Source organism: Leuresthes tenuis, unplaced genomic scaffold (assembly GCF_036924035.1).
Source record: "Leuresthes tenuis unplaced genomic scaffold, fLeuTen1.0.hap1 SCAF_4, whole genome shotgun sequence".
Taxonomy (NCBI): Eukaryota; Metazoa; Chordata; class Actinopteri; order Atheriniformes; family Atherinopsidae; genus Leuresthes; species Leuresthes tenuis.
This window is the reverse complement of record NW_027325358.1, coordinates 27,596,781-27,612,574: the sequence shown is the minus strand read 5'-3', so window position 1 is coordinate 27,612,574 and position 15,794 is coordinate 27,596,781. Positions and strand designations below refer to the sequence as shown.

Genomic DNA, 15,794 nt, shown 5'->3' with positions numbered 1-15,794 from the left:
TGTCATTAAATTGTTTTGTTTGAGGAATTATCAACATCAGTATGCTCTTCTGTTTATAGAAATCAGAAAACTGGACTAAGCACTCTCAGCACACAGCGGAAATCCAAGCCAGTCTTACCCAGATCCTCCTCCTCTTACCCTCGCCCGTCAACTGTCTCTGCTCCACCTGGAAGTCCTCGAATGCCCCTACATGTCTTGTTTGGAACCCGACGCAGCCTTAGCTCCACCCACTGCAGGACTGACAGCCCTTCCCCTCAGAGAGTATGCCCATCCAGGCAACCCCTTTCGGTTCAAGCCCCAACTGTTCCCATGCTACCACCCAGGACTACAACAGCCATGCGACGCAGCGCCTCACAGGAAGCCACCTCGACCACTACGACCACCAGGACCAGGCCAAAACCAGTCAGTGTGGTTAAGGGGAAATCAAATACCAGGGAGAAGGTGGTGCCCGCTAGATAATACAAAGAGACTCATATCTGAGATATGTTAATGTATAATCAGTCTTTGAACAAGCTACGCCTCAAAGGTTTTCACCTGATTCCATAATAGACTGTGATATTATAACGACCTCCTTCAATTAATTTAATGTATACAGACAAGTTATATTTTCCAAGGATAGTTATTTGATCATTTCTTTATGGGCTTCCAGTAATTCTGACTGACTGTCCTACAAGAGCGTTGCTACCATGGTGCTATGGATACGTCTGCTGCTCCCTGGTCAATCTCTAATTTAACTCCTTCCTTGAGCTGAAGGTCATTGCTTCCAACAAGTCCATTTTTAGAAACTCTCACATAACACAGTACTCTTAGCTTTCCACAACTATGCTACTCTTCTATCAACAATACTCTGCTTGGTTCACATTGCATGGTAACGTACATCACAAATGCGTTGAATCTGTTGAGGGGAGATGACATTAAATTATTTGATATAGCTATCCCCACCTTACTGGCCATGAACAAGTCAAATTTGACTGGTTTGAATCCCCAACTTTGTTGAGATAAGAGATTCCTAAGCGTATCCTGTACTCATTATGGCCTTGGATGAAGAGAAAAGGGAAATGTGAACACAAAATAAATTGCTCGGCCACTCGTCTTCTCCTCATGGTGTGACAATGGGCATGCTTTAATCGTTCTATTTTCTGAGTGTTTTATTTTGTTTATTCTCTGAATTGTACATAATAGAATCAGTTCCCAGAAAGACGTCTTTATTTTTTATCTTGCCAAGCAAAGTGTAAATTAAGTATTTAACCTTCTGTTTCAATGTGTTGGCACCACGCTTGTTTTTTACGCATGAGAAAAACAGGGTTAACCATGAGAGAAAGTTATACCTGCTTGGATTCAATGCAAAAGTGTGCTGGTTGTTGGAGCCCATATTGTCTGTGTGGAGTCGCAGGGCACTGAGCTGTGAAGTAAAGTCTTGGTCATGTGAAGGAGCGTCTTGTTTTTTTTTTCTTATTGTTTTCAGCAAACCCTAAGACTTAAGCTGTTACAGGTTCACTAGCTATAGACAGGTCTAAGGTCTGCATCAGAAGAGGTCCAAATTTTGGGCCATGCTGAGCTTTGAATCAGAACTCAACATATGAGACATTGTAGTGGTGGAAACTTCAGAATATGTAAGTATTTAAAGGGCTTTGCATGTGGATTATACTAACTTTACATTATCTTCTTACGTTTTAAAAATCCTGAGAAATGGGGAGTTGCACAAAACAGTGTGTCAATTTCCTAAACAACTAGTGTATAACCATGTCCACCTTGCTGTCTGAAGTAGGATTCACATTCTTTAGATATTTCCTAGCTGACCTTATTACGCTGCCTATTTATCCATGCATACCATTTGTTTATGTGTGAGAGGCTGTGGACATATAGCTGTGGCAGTGTGCATGTCATTGTGCTAGAGGTTGTAACAACCAGGACATCCAGCACATATAATTACTCGAATAAACAAATTACCCTGGAATATCCAGTATAAATGATTGTAATTATTCTTAAGATCAGTAGCTGTTTTATCATTTCTATTTCTGTAAAATTCTTTAATGATTCTGAATTTTTACTTTGTGGTATTTCCACAATTACTTTGGTAAATGATCTGCATACTGCTTATGAATACTGTTTGATTAGGATCAGCTCATTTTAGTTTAAGCAATAGCCCAATAGATGTTTAGGTATTATGGTAGTTAATTAACTTCAATGGTCTGCCAAAGATTTTTTTTTATTTACTATTAGTAATCAAGTCACCACAACATAAGGAACAGAGTAATAAGTATCACATGAGTTAACAGGACAAATTACAGTGAAATCAGAAAACATCATCCTGGCTAGATGCCCAAACCATTTCATCTCTGCTTCTTTTGATGTGAAGTAACACCGACATTACTCTGAGCATTTACCAGATAACTGAGCGCCTCACCCTATCCATACAGAAAGAGCTCAGCCACCCTTCAGAGTAGGCTAATATTAGTAATTTGTGATCTGAGTCTTAAGGTTTTTACTCAAACCCAGAGATTTGAAAATGAAGATGATCTATGATGAGGATGGTATGTTTACTGAAGCCATCCCGTAATTCTTAATATTTAGCTTCCGAGGAGCTAGACTTTCAGGTGATTTTTTTAAAGTGGTCTTGAGCAGTAGTCCCCAAGGCTTTCTGAAAGCCTTTCTAAGTTTTTCTTTGGACGTTGGTTTCCTTTTCACTAATTTTCCATTTAGTTCTTGCACCTTACCATTTTCAGAGGAATGTGGGTTTTTTTGTTAGTTTATTTGTAAACCCACATAACATATAATAATGAATCACAAAAAATTTATTTAGTCCCACTTATTTAGTTGCATCCATGTAATATGGCAAACAAATGCCGGTTTGTCAGACATGATATTGTAATTTTGCACAAGGTAATTCCTTGTTATTAATATATATATTGTTATACATATACTGCCACAAAAGGAACGCCTTACATCAGTGTATTCGTTTCTATTATAATGACTTATTTGATAAAACATACAACGTATTTTGTCAAAAAATCAACTTAGAAAAAAAAAACTTAACCAAACACTACAAAGAAAAGGAAGTAACTGCTTTGCGAGCCACCTGCAAATCCACCAGGCGGCGTTAAAGCCAAGCGGTGAGGACAAGTCAGAAAGCGGCCGTGAAGAAGACTGAACATGGCAGTTCAGGTGGAATTGAGTTGTTTGGAAAGTTTCCCTTCGCAGCTGAATCCTCTGGATGTTTTGATATTGAAGTCCCACCTGAATTCCGTTTTCCAAAATGAAACAGACCCACCAGCGGTCCTCCTCATACCGCAGCAGCCGCGGGTCTCTGGGCGGAGGGGGATTTTACTGCGTGTTCACGCAACCACCGAGAAGGAGATGGCGATCTGCGGTGGAGCAAACTGTACCAAAGCCAACAGTGAGTCCATGCACCGAGTCCCTTTTTTCACTAGCCGATACTTTTTTCGGCACCATCGGCTTCAGGAGCCAAAAAGCACCGGGACTGTGAGGCCTTTAGAGCCGGTCAGCCTAGACAGAGTGGTACTGGGTGCCCGCAGCAAGCAGAGCCTTCGCTGGGCGAGAGCGGAGCAGTTTACCAGTGGACTTTTAGAACTCTGCCGCTCGGGACAGTGGCTGCTAGCAAGACAGGGAGACCCGCTTCTACTGCCTCAACACCCGCTGCTTGGAGAGGACCAGGGACAGGTGAGATGCAGGATAATGATCTTGTCGACTGAATACCGGTAACGATTAACTAAAAGGCAATTTTGGTTAACCCTCGTGCAAATGTCACGTTTTAAAAGTTGCAGCCAGACTGCGTGGATTTTGATGTCTTCTCCTTTTTGTGTGTGGTAAGGTGCAGCAGCAGGAGCTACTTGTGTTGGAATGCAGTCCTGTAAAACAGGGGAGGATAACAGCCAACACTTCTCTCGTTCTAACAGAATTCTGGGACTCTGTGGACCCCCCAGACCCACCCTTGCCTTGCAGACCACCCAGACTGTGCGTGTCGGACTTTGCTCATTACGCCAATAGCCTTAGCAGTGAACGATCCCTTTTTGACAACAGGAGGCTGCTGAACTCGGGGTTCTCTGACGTCCTACAAGCATTGGAGTGCCGTTTGGACGTCCGCGTGGTGGACACTCAGCGATGGCACGACATTAGAGGTCAACGGGGAGCACATGTGGATGGGGACAGCTGTGTGTTTGTAAGCAAGGAGATGCTTCTAAAACTGGGGCTATTTAACCATGAGTGGATAAGGTTATCGAAGCTCGGGGGATCGTTCAGAGCACACACAGGAGAGACTGATGTCAGGTTGGGCGTCAGCAAAGAGCAGCTGGTGTGTGTGGTGATTGTGGATTTAACACTCTCTCCAGAACTGCAGGTCCATGATGATGTGGGTTTCATATCAGCGACTCTCTGGTTCAACATGACTGAAGGAGAAATGATTCCTGTTAAGAGCTGCACATTAAGGATGAAGGTGCCTCAACACGTTATGAAAATTATTTTAACAGTACACTGAGTACAGTTAGAGCCTGACTGAACCTGGATATGTGAGATGCAAACTGGCTTCAAATAGAAGCTAAATCAAATTAAGAAAAACTACAAAGAGGTTTATATAATAGAGGTTCAATTGCTGCATGATTGCTTGGTTGTATAGTCTTTCTTCTTATTTTCCTTATGTATATAGTCTGTCCATGCTGAAAGAGCAGGTTCACAATTTTATATGAACATTTGAACATATGAAGGATGAAGCAAGTCTTGCTTGCTGTTATCATTCTTCATGGTCATACTGGGTATTAAAAGTTCCTTATCTGACAAGTTTCAAGTAGTACTGATGCGGGACAACTTCACTTTGTTTGAGGAAACTTCTGTTTAGACTTTTTTCCTTAAGTTATTATGATTCTCACCCAGTTCCAAGTTCTCCAATCAAGCAGATACAGACCTTTTGCTGTGATATTTTCTCGCTTTATTTTCCACATGTTTGCATTTGTTTTTCTGTCATTTAATGGCCTCAAGGTTTTTAACTTAAATCATCCGACTAACTGCATTTTGATGGTCACCTGTTCTGTCCTGTAGTCAGGACCTCTGTAGGCCAATTTGGTTTTGAACCAATGGGGGGAAAAAGAGAGCCTAATAACTCAAAAATAGTTAATTTGATAGTTTGGAGAAAAACGGCAGCGGTCAGAGGTGCTAATAACAAAACATTTATAGGAAAATTGACGTGAGACAAAGAGAAAACACAATTACAATTATTTTGGTGACAGTTATTCTTGAATTAAAAGTTCATCATTGTGACATTCCTAGTCAGTGAAATGGGCTACATCACTAAACCTGTTTCCATGACCTCAGAAAAAAAAAAGACTGTTTGTCCAACCAAAATCAGACATCAAAAATACATGTAAATATGTTGGTCAAGATGAAATCACCCAGAGTGGAGCTTCTCAAAGCCGAACAATCTTACCTAGATAATGCAGTTGGGGTTCAAATCACGCCTGCGTGTGTATGCTAAACTAGACTCAAATGGGGCTGGGTGCTCTACACCGAGATGGATGCCAGCAAAGTATTGTTGTTGTGTTTTTTGTTTTTTTTTATATATGCCAGAGCATTCTTTATTTGCTGACCCGTTTGTCATCTGGCTGTTTTGTCTCAGAGGTGGAAGCCGTCTCCTTCAGAACCTGATTGTCACAGCTCTGAAAGTTTCTGTCGCTTGGCATCTCCGCCCTTTGCCAACAAGCTTCACATCCAGCCAGTTGTATCTCCACTATACAACAACCTCAGCTGCTATGACAACCTACTGGCTGAACACTTCAGCACTTCCAGGTAAGCTGATGCTTTCTGAGTCACAGGAGGTCTCAGGTCCGTCAGTCCAACCGCCATTAACACTATTAGTCTAACCTGCTGGAGACAAATGCATGGATTAGTCTTTCTAAGTCTGGGTAGAAAGCTGCTGATGATATTGATTTAATGTGGCTGTTAAAGTTCAGGTCTGAGTCCAATATTACCCCTAAATTTCTAACTTGATTATTAGGTTTTAGAGAGAGAGTCTCAAGGTGACTGATAACACTTTCTCTTTGTTTCTGTGGGCCACAGACAATGATTTCAGTTTTGTCTGAGTTTAGCTGGAGAAAATTGTTTTGCATTCACACACTGATCTGTTCGATGCAGTGACACAGTCTATCTACAGGCCCGTGTTCTCCTGCCGTCAATGACACATACATCTGAGTGTCATCGGCATAGTTGCGGTAGGACACATTATAGCTGCGTATTAGCTGGCGGAATGGGAGCATGTACAGATTGAACAATAGGTGTCCCAGGATAGACCCCTTGGGAACCCCACAGGTCAAAGCTATTTGGTCTGAGACACAGTTACCAATTTCAACAAAATACTTCCTGTCCTCCAGATAGGACTTGAACCAGTTTAAAGCACTACCAGAGATTCCCGCCCAGTTTTCTAACCTCTGTAATAAGATTGCATGGTCAACTGTGTCAAAGGCAGCACTCAGGTCTAGCAGAACAAAGACTGAGACTTTTCCTGCGTCTGTGTTCAGGCGGATATCGTTTGTCACCTTAATCAGAGCTGTCTGACTCTGAATAGCGGCTAGATCAGCTGTAGCCCAGGAGGAAGAGCAGTCGTCCACCAATTGGAAGGTTGGTGGTTCGACTCAAAGCGCCCTTGGGCGAGACACTGAACCCCACGTTGCCTACCAATGCATCTATCGGTGTATGACTGTGTGTGTGAATGGAGTAGGAAGCATGTAGTTATGTATAGACTAAGATGTGCTGTATGAATGTGTGAGTGAATGGGTGAATGTGGCATGTAGTGTTAAAAGTGCTTTGAGTGGTCAGCTATACAAGTCAACAACAACAATCCACAACTAGAAAAGCGCTATACATTTACAGTCCATTTACCATTTGACACAGAGTGGTTTCACAAGGAGACATCCTGACAGTACCAGCTGAAAACCATCCAGATCTGCTTGAAAACAATTCTGAGGGAATCCACAGGTACCACACCTCATTCCACACAATTAGTCCCAAATTTTTATTTAAAATGTTTTATATATTCTCAAGTTGATATCTACACTTTTCTAATTTACTGACGAAACAGTCTATGATTTTAACTTTCTGACATCAACTGTTGCAACTCCTCAGTTATGAGTCTGTGAACTTTAAACTCGGTCAGGTGTCCGGTGCTGTCCTTCCGGGTGCAGAAGGTGTGGTCATCTGCAGAGAGAGAGGAGGAAGGAGAAGGAAGAGCTCATCTGGCTGACAGACTCCACACCTCACTCTACATGGTGAATGTTTGCCTTTGACCTCATATTATGTAGAGGCATCTGTGCATGAATCAGGTAAAGATTAATGATTTAAAAAAAACCGTGTATCCCCTCTTCTGTAATTACCCTAATTCCCTCTAAAGACACCAGGAAGCATTGAACGGTGCAAGTCCATATGCTTTTTTTTTGGCCCCAATTACCTAACTCAACAATGTGGGTTTTAGGAGACTGTAGCTTGTAAGCTTAATGACTGATGTATCTGGCATTTCTTTATCAGCGATTTGCACTTTGTTTTGTGATTCATTTATTTTATTACAATTAGCTTTGTTTGTGGCATCAGCGGAAGGGGAAATTGGGAGCATTTCTTTTGATGCCCACCTTGCAAATTTGACCGACAGGTTTGAAATAAATTTTTGTGGGTGCTTGAGTCAATGTTATGTTACGCTCTTATTATGATTATTCGTACAGTCTTATAGTGAGTGAGAAGAATCGGTGGATGATTGTTTTTATCTTCTCAGGGAGCTTCCACAAACAGCCCTGTCCCCTGCTCCTCTGTAGAGGGATCATCTCTATGGAGCACCCTGTCTCCTCCAGGCCTCAACAGGACTGTTGACCTCATCATCAGCATCATTCTGCCTCACCTGCAGCACAGGTAACTCACCTGTCTGATGAAATCTACAACAAGAAGCATTAAAAACGACACAGCAATCAGCCACAAAAGCGTTAAAACCGGTTATGGGTGCACAGAAATAGGATCTGTTCTTTCTGTTTTTATAAACCATTTAAAAAAATCTAAAAGAGAGACGTATTATTATATTCTACTATACAGTAAGTGTTGTGTTTGGTTGTAGCAGCTCTCTGTCTGCTTGCACCGTCCTCCTCTACGGTCCTGCAGGCAGTGGAAAGATGACAGTGGTCAGAGCAGCGAGTCGCAGACTGAATCTTCACCTGCTCAAGGTGTGACTGCAGCGATGAAATTAGTAAATGGATGGAATTTTTCATGCATGATGTTATTGCCTGTTTATGTGTTTGACTGCTACTGCAGCTTGTTCCTGTCACATTTCACTTTGCTGTTCGCTGCGTTCAGGTGGACTGTGTGACGGTGTGTGCTGACACTCCTGCAGCCTCTGAAGCGAAGCTAATGTCAGTGTTTCAGCGAGCTGAAGCCCTGCAGCCCTGCATCCTGCTGCTCAGGAACCTGCAGCTCCTTCTCAGAGGTCGGGGAGCTGCTGACGAAGATGGCAGAGTGCAGGCGGTTCTGTGTAAGCAGCTCAGCAGCGCCCCTCATAGGTTAGTGACTGCATCTAGCCCTCCTGTATTAAAGCTGGTTTGACCCTTACACATTGAAAAAGTTAATCATATACAAGGCTTGTTTTCGTAATCTGGCCGCACAAAGCTGAATAACCATATTTGTACTAAAAAATATGAAATTATAGTTCAGGCTAAAAGCAGCATGGTTCCTGCAGCCAAATACATGAATAAAAGCTGTCATAAGTTAATAGGCTTATCAGAATCACCTTCCATTAATTGTGTAATCTATTAAATAAATGTGTTACTCAGAATTTTTTAATTTGCCAACATTTCCATGTGTTGGATTACCAGCATTCTTTCAGATTTTTATCCTTAGCCATCAGTTTTGTCCTCAACTACAACAAGACTAATGAGCCATCCTCTAAAGCTTAAGTACATTCGGTAATATGGATTTTAAAAAAAAGAAAGAAACGGGAACTGAGCTTATTGGTGTCTGCTCAATGTCACTGTCTGGAAACTGAAGCACTCTAAAGTGTTGTGTGACACAGATAATATGTACGATAGCAGTCTAGATAACTGTAAAGCTGCTGTTCTCCTAGAGAAAAAGCAAAGTACGATATTTCGGGACCCTTCAAGGACAGTTATGTCATTTATATGAATGTTGATAAAGAAATTTCCTTTGAGTTCCACAATTTCACCCTTAGATAAGACATATGTCTGTATCTGGTGATCAACTCTTTTCCAGAAAACTCCTGAGAAGGTGCATGTAATTGAAGTAAAGCTGCTGATCCTCTAAAACACTGCATAGTCTATGTCGTATGTAGAGTTAGAACTTTTCTTTCTATATTTGGACTTCTCGTCATGTCAGGTTAACTTACTGTAAACACACTGCTGTCCTCTTCTACTTGAAACCAGATAAATAGCTGAACAGTTGGATTTCTAGTGTCGCCACGAATGGCAGCCAGTTTTATATTGCAGTGATCAGGTAATTATCAAGTTAAATGTTGCTCTATCACAAGAGGAAACCTGCACTCATGCAAGTGAGCTGGTGCTTTTATAGTGAAGCTACCAGACTGTTTGGAGCATGTGATTCCATTTCCAATTAAATGTAACATGGCTGTGTTTGTGTGTCTCAGTGTGATGGTAATAGCAACAGTCTGCAGACCCCGGGAACTATCTGCTGGTGTCATGGGAGCGTTTGTTCACCAGGTAGAGTTGGAGAGTCCCACAGAGGAGCAGAGGCGTTCCATGTTGGTCAGCCTTAGCCGAGAACTTCACCTCGGGAGCGACATCAACTTGAAGAGAATCTCCAAACTCACTGCAGTATGTAATGATTTCTTTCTCTATTTTTTCCGGTTGTCAGTAAACTAATCTGTAATTTCTTCTCACCACACTTTAAGAGGCATCACAACAAGGTCTGACAGCAGAATTACATTAAACATGACAGTGAAAAACATTTAGTGTGGTGCATATGTGATAAAAATCTAATTGTAAATTAAACATGAACACCTTTCCTGTTTCCTCTCCTTCATGTCCTCCTCCCTTTTTCAGGGTTTTGTGTTGGGTGATCTCAGCTCGCTGCTAGTTGAAGCTGGAAGAGCTGCTTGCCGGAGGCTGATCCACAACTTGTGAGACACTAGATGATTAAAGACATGTTCTGCTCTTTTATAAATTTGTAAAATTTGTAATTTGACTATAATAATTATTTATGTTCAGATGTCTTTGAATCCAAGCACCTTTAAATAAGGACTGTGTATTTGATCTAAAGTTTCAAATCACTCTTAAATTTGTCACATTGCTTATTATTTATTACAATTACAAGATTATAAGAAGTTTTTGATATGTCCATATTCTAGTTCTGACAGATTTGTCTATTGTACTTATTAGAATAGTGTAAGAAACCCAGAATAGTGTTTTGTTTGCCAGAATCATGACCACAAAGTCCTGTTGTTTGTGCAGTGGTAGTTGGTGGGAGGAGGATCTGTGTTACAGCGGCGTGACCATCCTGAGCCAGGACTTTAGTTCCGCTTTGGAGAACCTACAGGAAGCCCAGTCCAAAGCCATCGGAGCACCAAAGGTGACACACCGCAGAACCGTTAAAAAAACAGAAATCACTGCAGTGGCAATTACTCGCAAAAATACTTTTTCAGCTGATCCCTCTCACATTGAGGGGATACTTTCTGCATTGGAAAACAGAGCATCAAGAGTCATGCCAGGTCGGACTGCATCACATTGCCATCTTCTGCTGTATGTAACTTTAGCCTTCCTCATGTATGAGCAGATCCCTAATGTGCGTTGGGAGGATGTTGGAGGTCTGCAGCATGTGAAGAAAGAGATCCTGGACACAGTTCAGCTTCCTCTGCAGCATCCTGAGCTCTTGTCTCTGGGTCTGAACCGGACTGGAATCCTGTTGTATGGACCACCTGGGACAGGAAAGACTCTGCTAGCCAAAGCTGTGGCCACTGAGTGCTCCATGACCTTTCTCAGGTAGGTTTACTCAATTCTAAAATAACCAACTGCACAGACAGCGGGAAGTATGAATAATTATAGTCACACCAGAAAATGTTACGTTGCAGTATATCAGCAGTTCTTCACAAACCCCAGTGGCTTAATGATTATTTCAGAATCAGTAGGTGAAGAGCTAACGGCCATTCACAATATCTCTGAGCTTCTTTCTGCTTTCTCTGCAGTGTACCTTTACCCCATCTAGCATTTTACACAATATCATTCATCACTCTTAAGATTTCTAATAGCTAAAGTTGTATTATCATCTTCATTTTTTTCCAATGTTCATTCATTGCTTTCTGTTTCAGTGTTAAAGGTCCAGAGCTCATCAACATGTACGTGGGTCAGAGTGAAGAAAACATCAGAGAAGGTGGGTGTCACATTTTAGATCATTCTGATTTATTTTAACTTCACTTCGTTGTGCTGTGCCACTTTCTTTTTTTGGGTTTGACAAGATTTTAGAACAATAGGACTTCATTAAAAACAAGAAACTTGAGCAGAGAGACCACGAAACAGGTTGGAACTCAAGCCACATTGGGAAAAATCACATTAAGTGAATTTTTACTACTCTTAAGCCATTTCATTATCAGATTATTCAAGTTGAATGTTTAGTTGCTTGAGCTTTGCTGCAGTCAGAGATTGCACTCACTTTTATGTGGAATATTGGTTCCTAACTTCTTTTTAATATCTACAAATAATTTCCAGCCACCACCAAACCCGTGTTGGTACAGAGACAAACGCACACACGCCAGAAGAATCATTTTCAAAACTTTTACCCCTTTTTAAGAACAATAAGTCATTTTTTTTCTTTCATTAAAAAAAACTAATGGCCATCTTTAGCCAAGAATGAGATGTCAGGTGTGATGTTTGTGACACACTGTGAAAGGATTTTTGTTTCTATGGTTTCAAGGTTGCTGAAAGGTTGCTTTGATAGGTGTGAGGTGCTGATTTGGAAAATCATTTTTTAAACAATTTGGTTTGGCCAGTTGGGTGTATCAGCATGTCTTTTGACAAAGCAAAACTAAATGTTCTTCCAGAAGTATTTCTTTGATGCTGAATAAGGTTAGTAGGCGCATCTTCACCACTGTATCTAACTGTATTTAAGAGTGAAATAAAGGCTGGAAACAAATTAACACTGGCTCAATGGGAGTTATTTTCCTCCAAAGCATGTTAAGAATGAACTTGTTTAATCGACTGTTTATTCTGCTTTGAGAACTGTTGTTGCTCCAAGTTTGACAATTTTTCCTGTTCTACTCTCCAGTTTCCACATAAACAGCATCTTGCACTGCATTATGTTTGACTCAGGACCCAGAATCCACTTGTTGGTCTCATTGTAGAGAGTAATCAAAAACCCATCAGTGAAGGTTCACACACTTTTATTTGGTTTTCTGCAGTTCCATAAGATGCATGCAGCAACCAACATAATTATTTGTGTCACAGCAGTGATCGATGCACTCTATCCTAAAAAAAGAAAAAAGACATTTGTGGGTTGACGCAAGTCAGGGAAGTCTCAAAGGTCACATTCAAATGCAGCGAAGTCCACAGACCAGAAGCCGTTTGTAAATGAAGTTATATTTGTGTGTACATCAGAAATACATTTGTGAATCTTGTCCTGTGCATTTGTGATAATTGAAACTGACTTGGCTCCATATTCTATTGCTGTACACTGATATGGATGTTGTGTACAGTGTTTCACAGAGCGCGTTCAGCAGCTCCTTGTGTTGTCTTCTTCGATGAACTGGACTCTCTGGCTCCCAGCAGGGGACGCAGTGGAGACTCTGGAGGAGTAATGGACAGGTAAGGTCTTATACTGCATATACATATATATATATATATTTTTTTTTTAAGCACTGTCTGAGTTCTGCACTATATGCATATATTACTGTATTTAGCAGCAGCATCCATTAAGTTGAATGACTCTCTTTATACAGAGTTGTGTCTCAGCTGCTGGCTGAACTCGACACGCTGCACTCCTCTGCTGGAGTTTTTGTGATTGGAGCCACAAATCGTCCAGACCTGTTGGACCAGTCACTGCTCAGGCCTGGCAGGTGTGTGGTCTCTCACACACAGACTCACAGTAATGTTTCCATCACTGACTCATATTAGAGACATGCAGATCAAACAAAATTATGAATGTCTTTGGTGCTGATGTACAAATAGAAAATGATTGACTGTGTGACAAATGAGAGTTAGTGTCGTGATAAGCTCAGAGAGAATTACTACAAAAAAAGTCTGCCAGTTTGAAGGAGAAATTAAGTTTCAAACGTGAGCACACAGGTGATTCCATCTGTACTACATTGGACTGCTACTGTTACACAAACACATTGCACATTGCTGTGACTTTGCATCTTTTACAGAATCTCCAAATAGATGTCCTGGTAGCACCAGGATGTGCCTGCCATTATAGAACAGACTGCAGCTGAAGTTTGGTGTCTTCTCATCCCAGCAGATGATTCATGTTACCGATCTGACTGTGAAACAATAAATGTGACTGATTGTCACATTCTTGTGTCTTTGTCATTGTGCGTCTTGGCAGGTTTGATAAGCTGGTCTATGTTGGAATCAACAAGGATCGAGTCACACAGCTGCAGGTTCTCCAGGCCATCCTCAGGAAGTAAGAGCAGTCTTTTGAATGTTACATGAATATTAGGTGTAAAATAAATAAGCAAAACTTTAAGAGTACAATAATAAAATGCTTTGCTAACTGCAAAAATAAGGTGTAGAAATTACTTCGATTTTTTTCAAATTATGTATTCATTTATAACATAAGTACTACTTGATTAGGATGTCTTTAACCAATATTCATTAGAACAGAAAAAAACAAGACCTATATGTTTAACCTTGATAACAGGTTCCAGTTGGAGCCTTCCATAAATCTACAGGAAGTGGTGGATCACTGCCCCGCTCAGATGACCGGCGCTGATCTTTATGCTCTTTGTTCAGACGCTATGACGGTTGCCATCAAGAGGAAGATTGCCCTCATCAACAATGGTAATGGTACAGACACACCTGCTGTGACAGGTGAACTTAAAATTTTCCATGTTATCAATAAACACTGTAGCAGTGTTAATCACAGATAGGTAGGTGGTATTATCTTTACATGTGAGGTACAACAAAGGGGCAACTTCGGCTCTAAAATCTAATGTTTATAAAAAGGGCTTTTTGTATTGATGTTTTATTTGCTTTTCATGTTTAATATTAATTCACTTATTATATTGAAGATTATTATATAGTTACAGCTTCAGTCTGTGCTTTGTTGTGTAGGTAGGTGAATACAGTTGAACCAAAAGCAGTCATAGATTTGTGCAATCTGAGTTTTATGTCGCTGTTGGGGAAAGACTTGTCGGCTACAAATTGTTCTCAACCTAAAATGGCAGACTTGTGCCATCCATCACCTCAGGTTTTGTGTTACTATCCTGCTGGCATTGTTCATGCAACACATAATTGTGATTATCTTGCACATAATTATGATAGGCAGCTGCATTCAAGTAGTCTCTAAAATGCATCACGAGTGAGTGAATGGGTGGGTAATCTGCCTGGCTGCCCAAGTATATTATTGACTGCCGGAGTATACCTTACAACACATTCACATTTTTTATCATTTTTTTTTATTTCATTGTAAAGCTCTCTGTAGCTCAATCAATCAATTTTGCTGTCTCTTACAGACACTCTACCCAAACTTTTAAAACACTAGTTTTAGAGCAGATATTGCAAACAGAATCTAATCTAAATGCTGCAGTTGTTCTGATCTGAGCAGCAACCACAGTCATCTGTCTAAGCACCCATTTATGCTTTTTATTAAGCATATTACTATTATTACAGTCTCTAACACAAGTTATCCTCAGGTCTGGATTCAGAAGACTCCCCTCTCCTTCTTTCCATGGATGATTTCTCTACAGCACTAGAAAACTTTAAGCCATCCGTGTCCGACCAGGAGCTGCTTCGATACCAAAACATTCAGCAGAAACTCACGGCAAAGTAGAAACGACTGTTCTTCATAAGGAACTGGTGGATGTTCACCTTCCAATGATAAGTTGGATGTTTGAAGAAGATAAGGATTCACAAGAATGTTGGGAAATAAATACAGGAAAAAACAATAATGGCTAATCATGCAAACCACATGAAAGATCACTACTGTAAATTATTGCAAAGCAAATAAAATTTAATGATGTTAATAAAGATTCATTTATAAAATTATTCAAATAATTAAGCAATCAAAATTAAACGGACCAATGAGGTAAGCTGTGGGAGGTCATTGTTTTCTGTTGGAAACTGTCCAATCACAACCTGTGTGACTCAAATCTATGTACACAATTATGCTTATGCACCATGCAAAGGCTCACACACTGCCTTTGCAAGGCACCAAGCTCTAACCCACATGGGATGTTTTGGTGTTAGAACCTGTTGTGTCACTAATTAAATTCGAATCAGAGCTAGCAGAGCCAGATGCAGTGTTGCCAGGTCACGTGTATGATTATTATCGTATTTGTATGATAATTTTGCCCTGTGTACGATGTACAATCAATCCCAAAAAAGGCCACATATGATAATTTGACCATTTGAATTTGTGGTTGTAATCAGCCTGTCGCAACTGTCTGTCGGATTTTTTTGTGAACCCTGAAGGCATTTCCATTTCCAAAAGCGCATCAATAGACTTGTTATTTTGGTTATGACGGGTGTACGATAATTTCCCTCCAAAATACATCATTTTATGTCTGGTACGATAATACTACATTTCCCACCTGGCAACACTGTCGGGATGTAGCCTAGAGACAGGATGTCAATAAA

At 40.7% G+C, this 15,794-nt stretch overlaps 2 protein-coding genes across 5 annotated transcripts in view; both read left to right on the top strand.

Moving 5' to 3' along the window:
- The window catches only part of ttbk1a (tau tubulin kinase 1a), a 64,740-nt gene extending 63,312 nt beyond the window's left edge, over positions 1-1,428 (top strand). For both annotated transcript variants that reach the window (XM_072383527.1, XM_072383528.1), the window contains exon 16: positions 60-1,428. In XM_072383527.1, the coding sequence (XP_072239628.1) occupies positions 60-459 (400 nt within the window). In that variant the 3' untranslated portion in view covers positions 460-1,428. The remainder of the gene's footprint in view (positions 1-59) is intronic.
- A 1,713-nt stretch (positions 1,429-3,141) lies between these two features.
- On the top strand, positions 3,142-15,235 carry pex6 (peroxisomal biogenesis factor 6). 3 transcript variants are annotated; one of them, XM_072383519.1, is made up of 18 exons: positions 3,142-3,681; positions 3,833-4,369; positions 5,627-5,796; positions 6,898-6,981; positions 7,160-7,271; positions 7,769-7,902; positions 8,102-8,207; positions 8,338-8,540; positions 9,638-9,824; positions 10,053-10,129; positions 10,461-10,578; positions 10,783-10,988; positions 11,315-11,376; positions 12,695-12,803; positions 12,938-13,054; positions 13,543-13,620; positions 13,858-13,997; positions 14,852-15,235. In XM_072383519.1, the coding sequence occupies exons 1-18, from the start codon at positions 3,154-3,156 to the stop codon at positions 14,986-14,988; spliced, it is 3,105 nt and encodes a 1,034-aa protein (XP_072239620.1). In that variant the 5' UTR covers positions 3,142-3,153; the 3' UTR covers positions 14,989-15,235. The 3 variants fall into 3 exon arrangements, with proteins under 3 accessions (XP_072239620.1, XP_072239619.1, XP_072239618.1); XM_072383518.1 differs by having other exon boundaries at positions 3,833-4,453; positions 8,105-8,207; XM_072383517.1 differs by having other exon boundaries at positions 3,833-4,453.
- Positions 15,236-15,794: the final 559 nt, after the last annotated feature.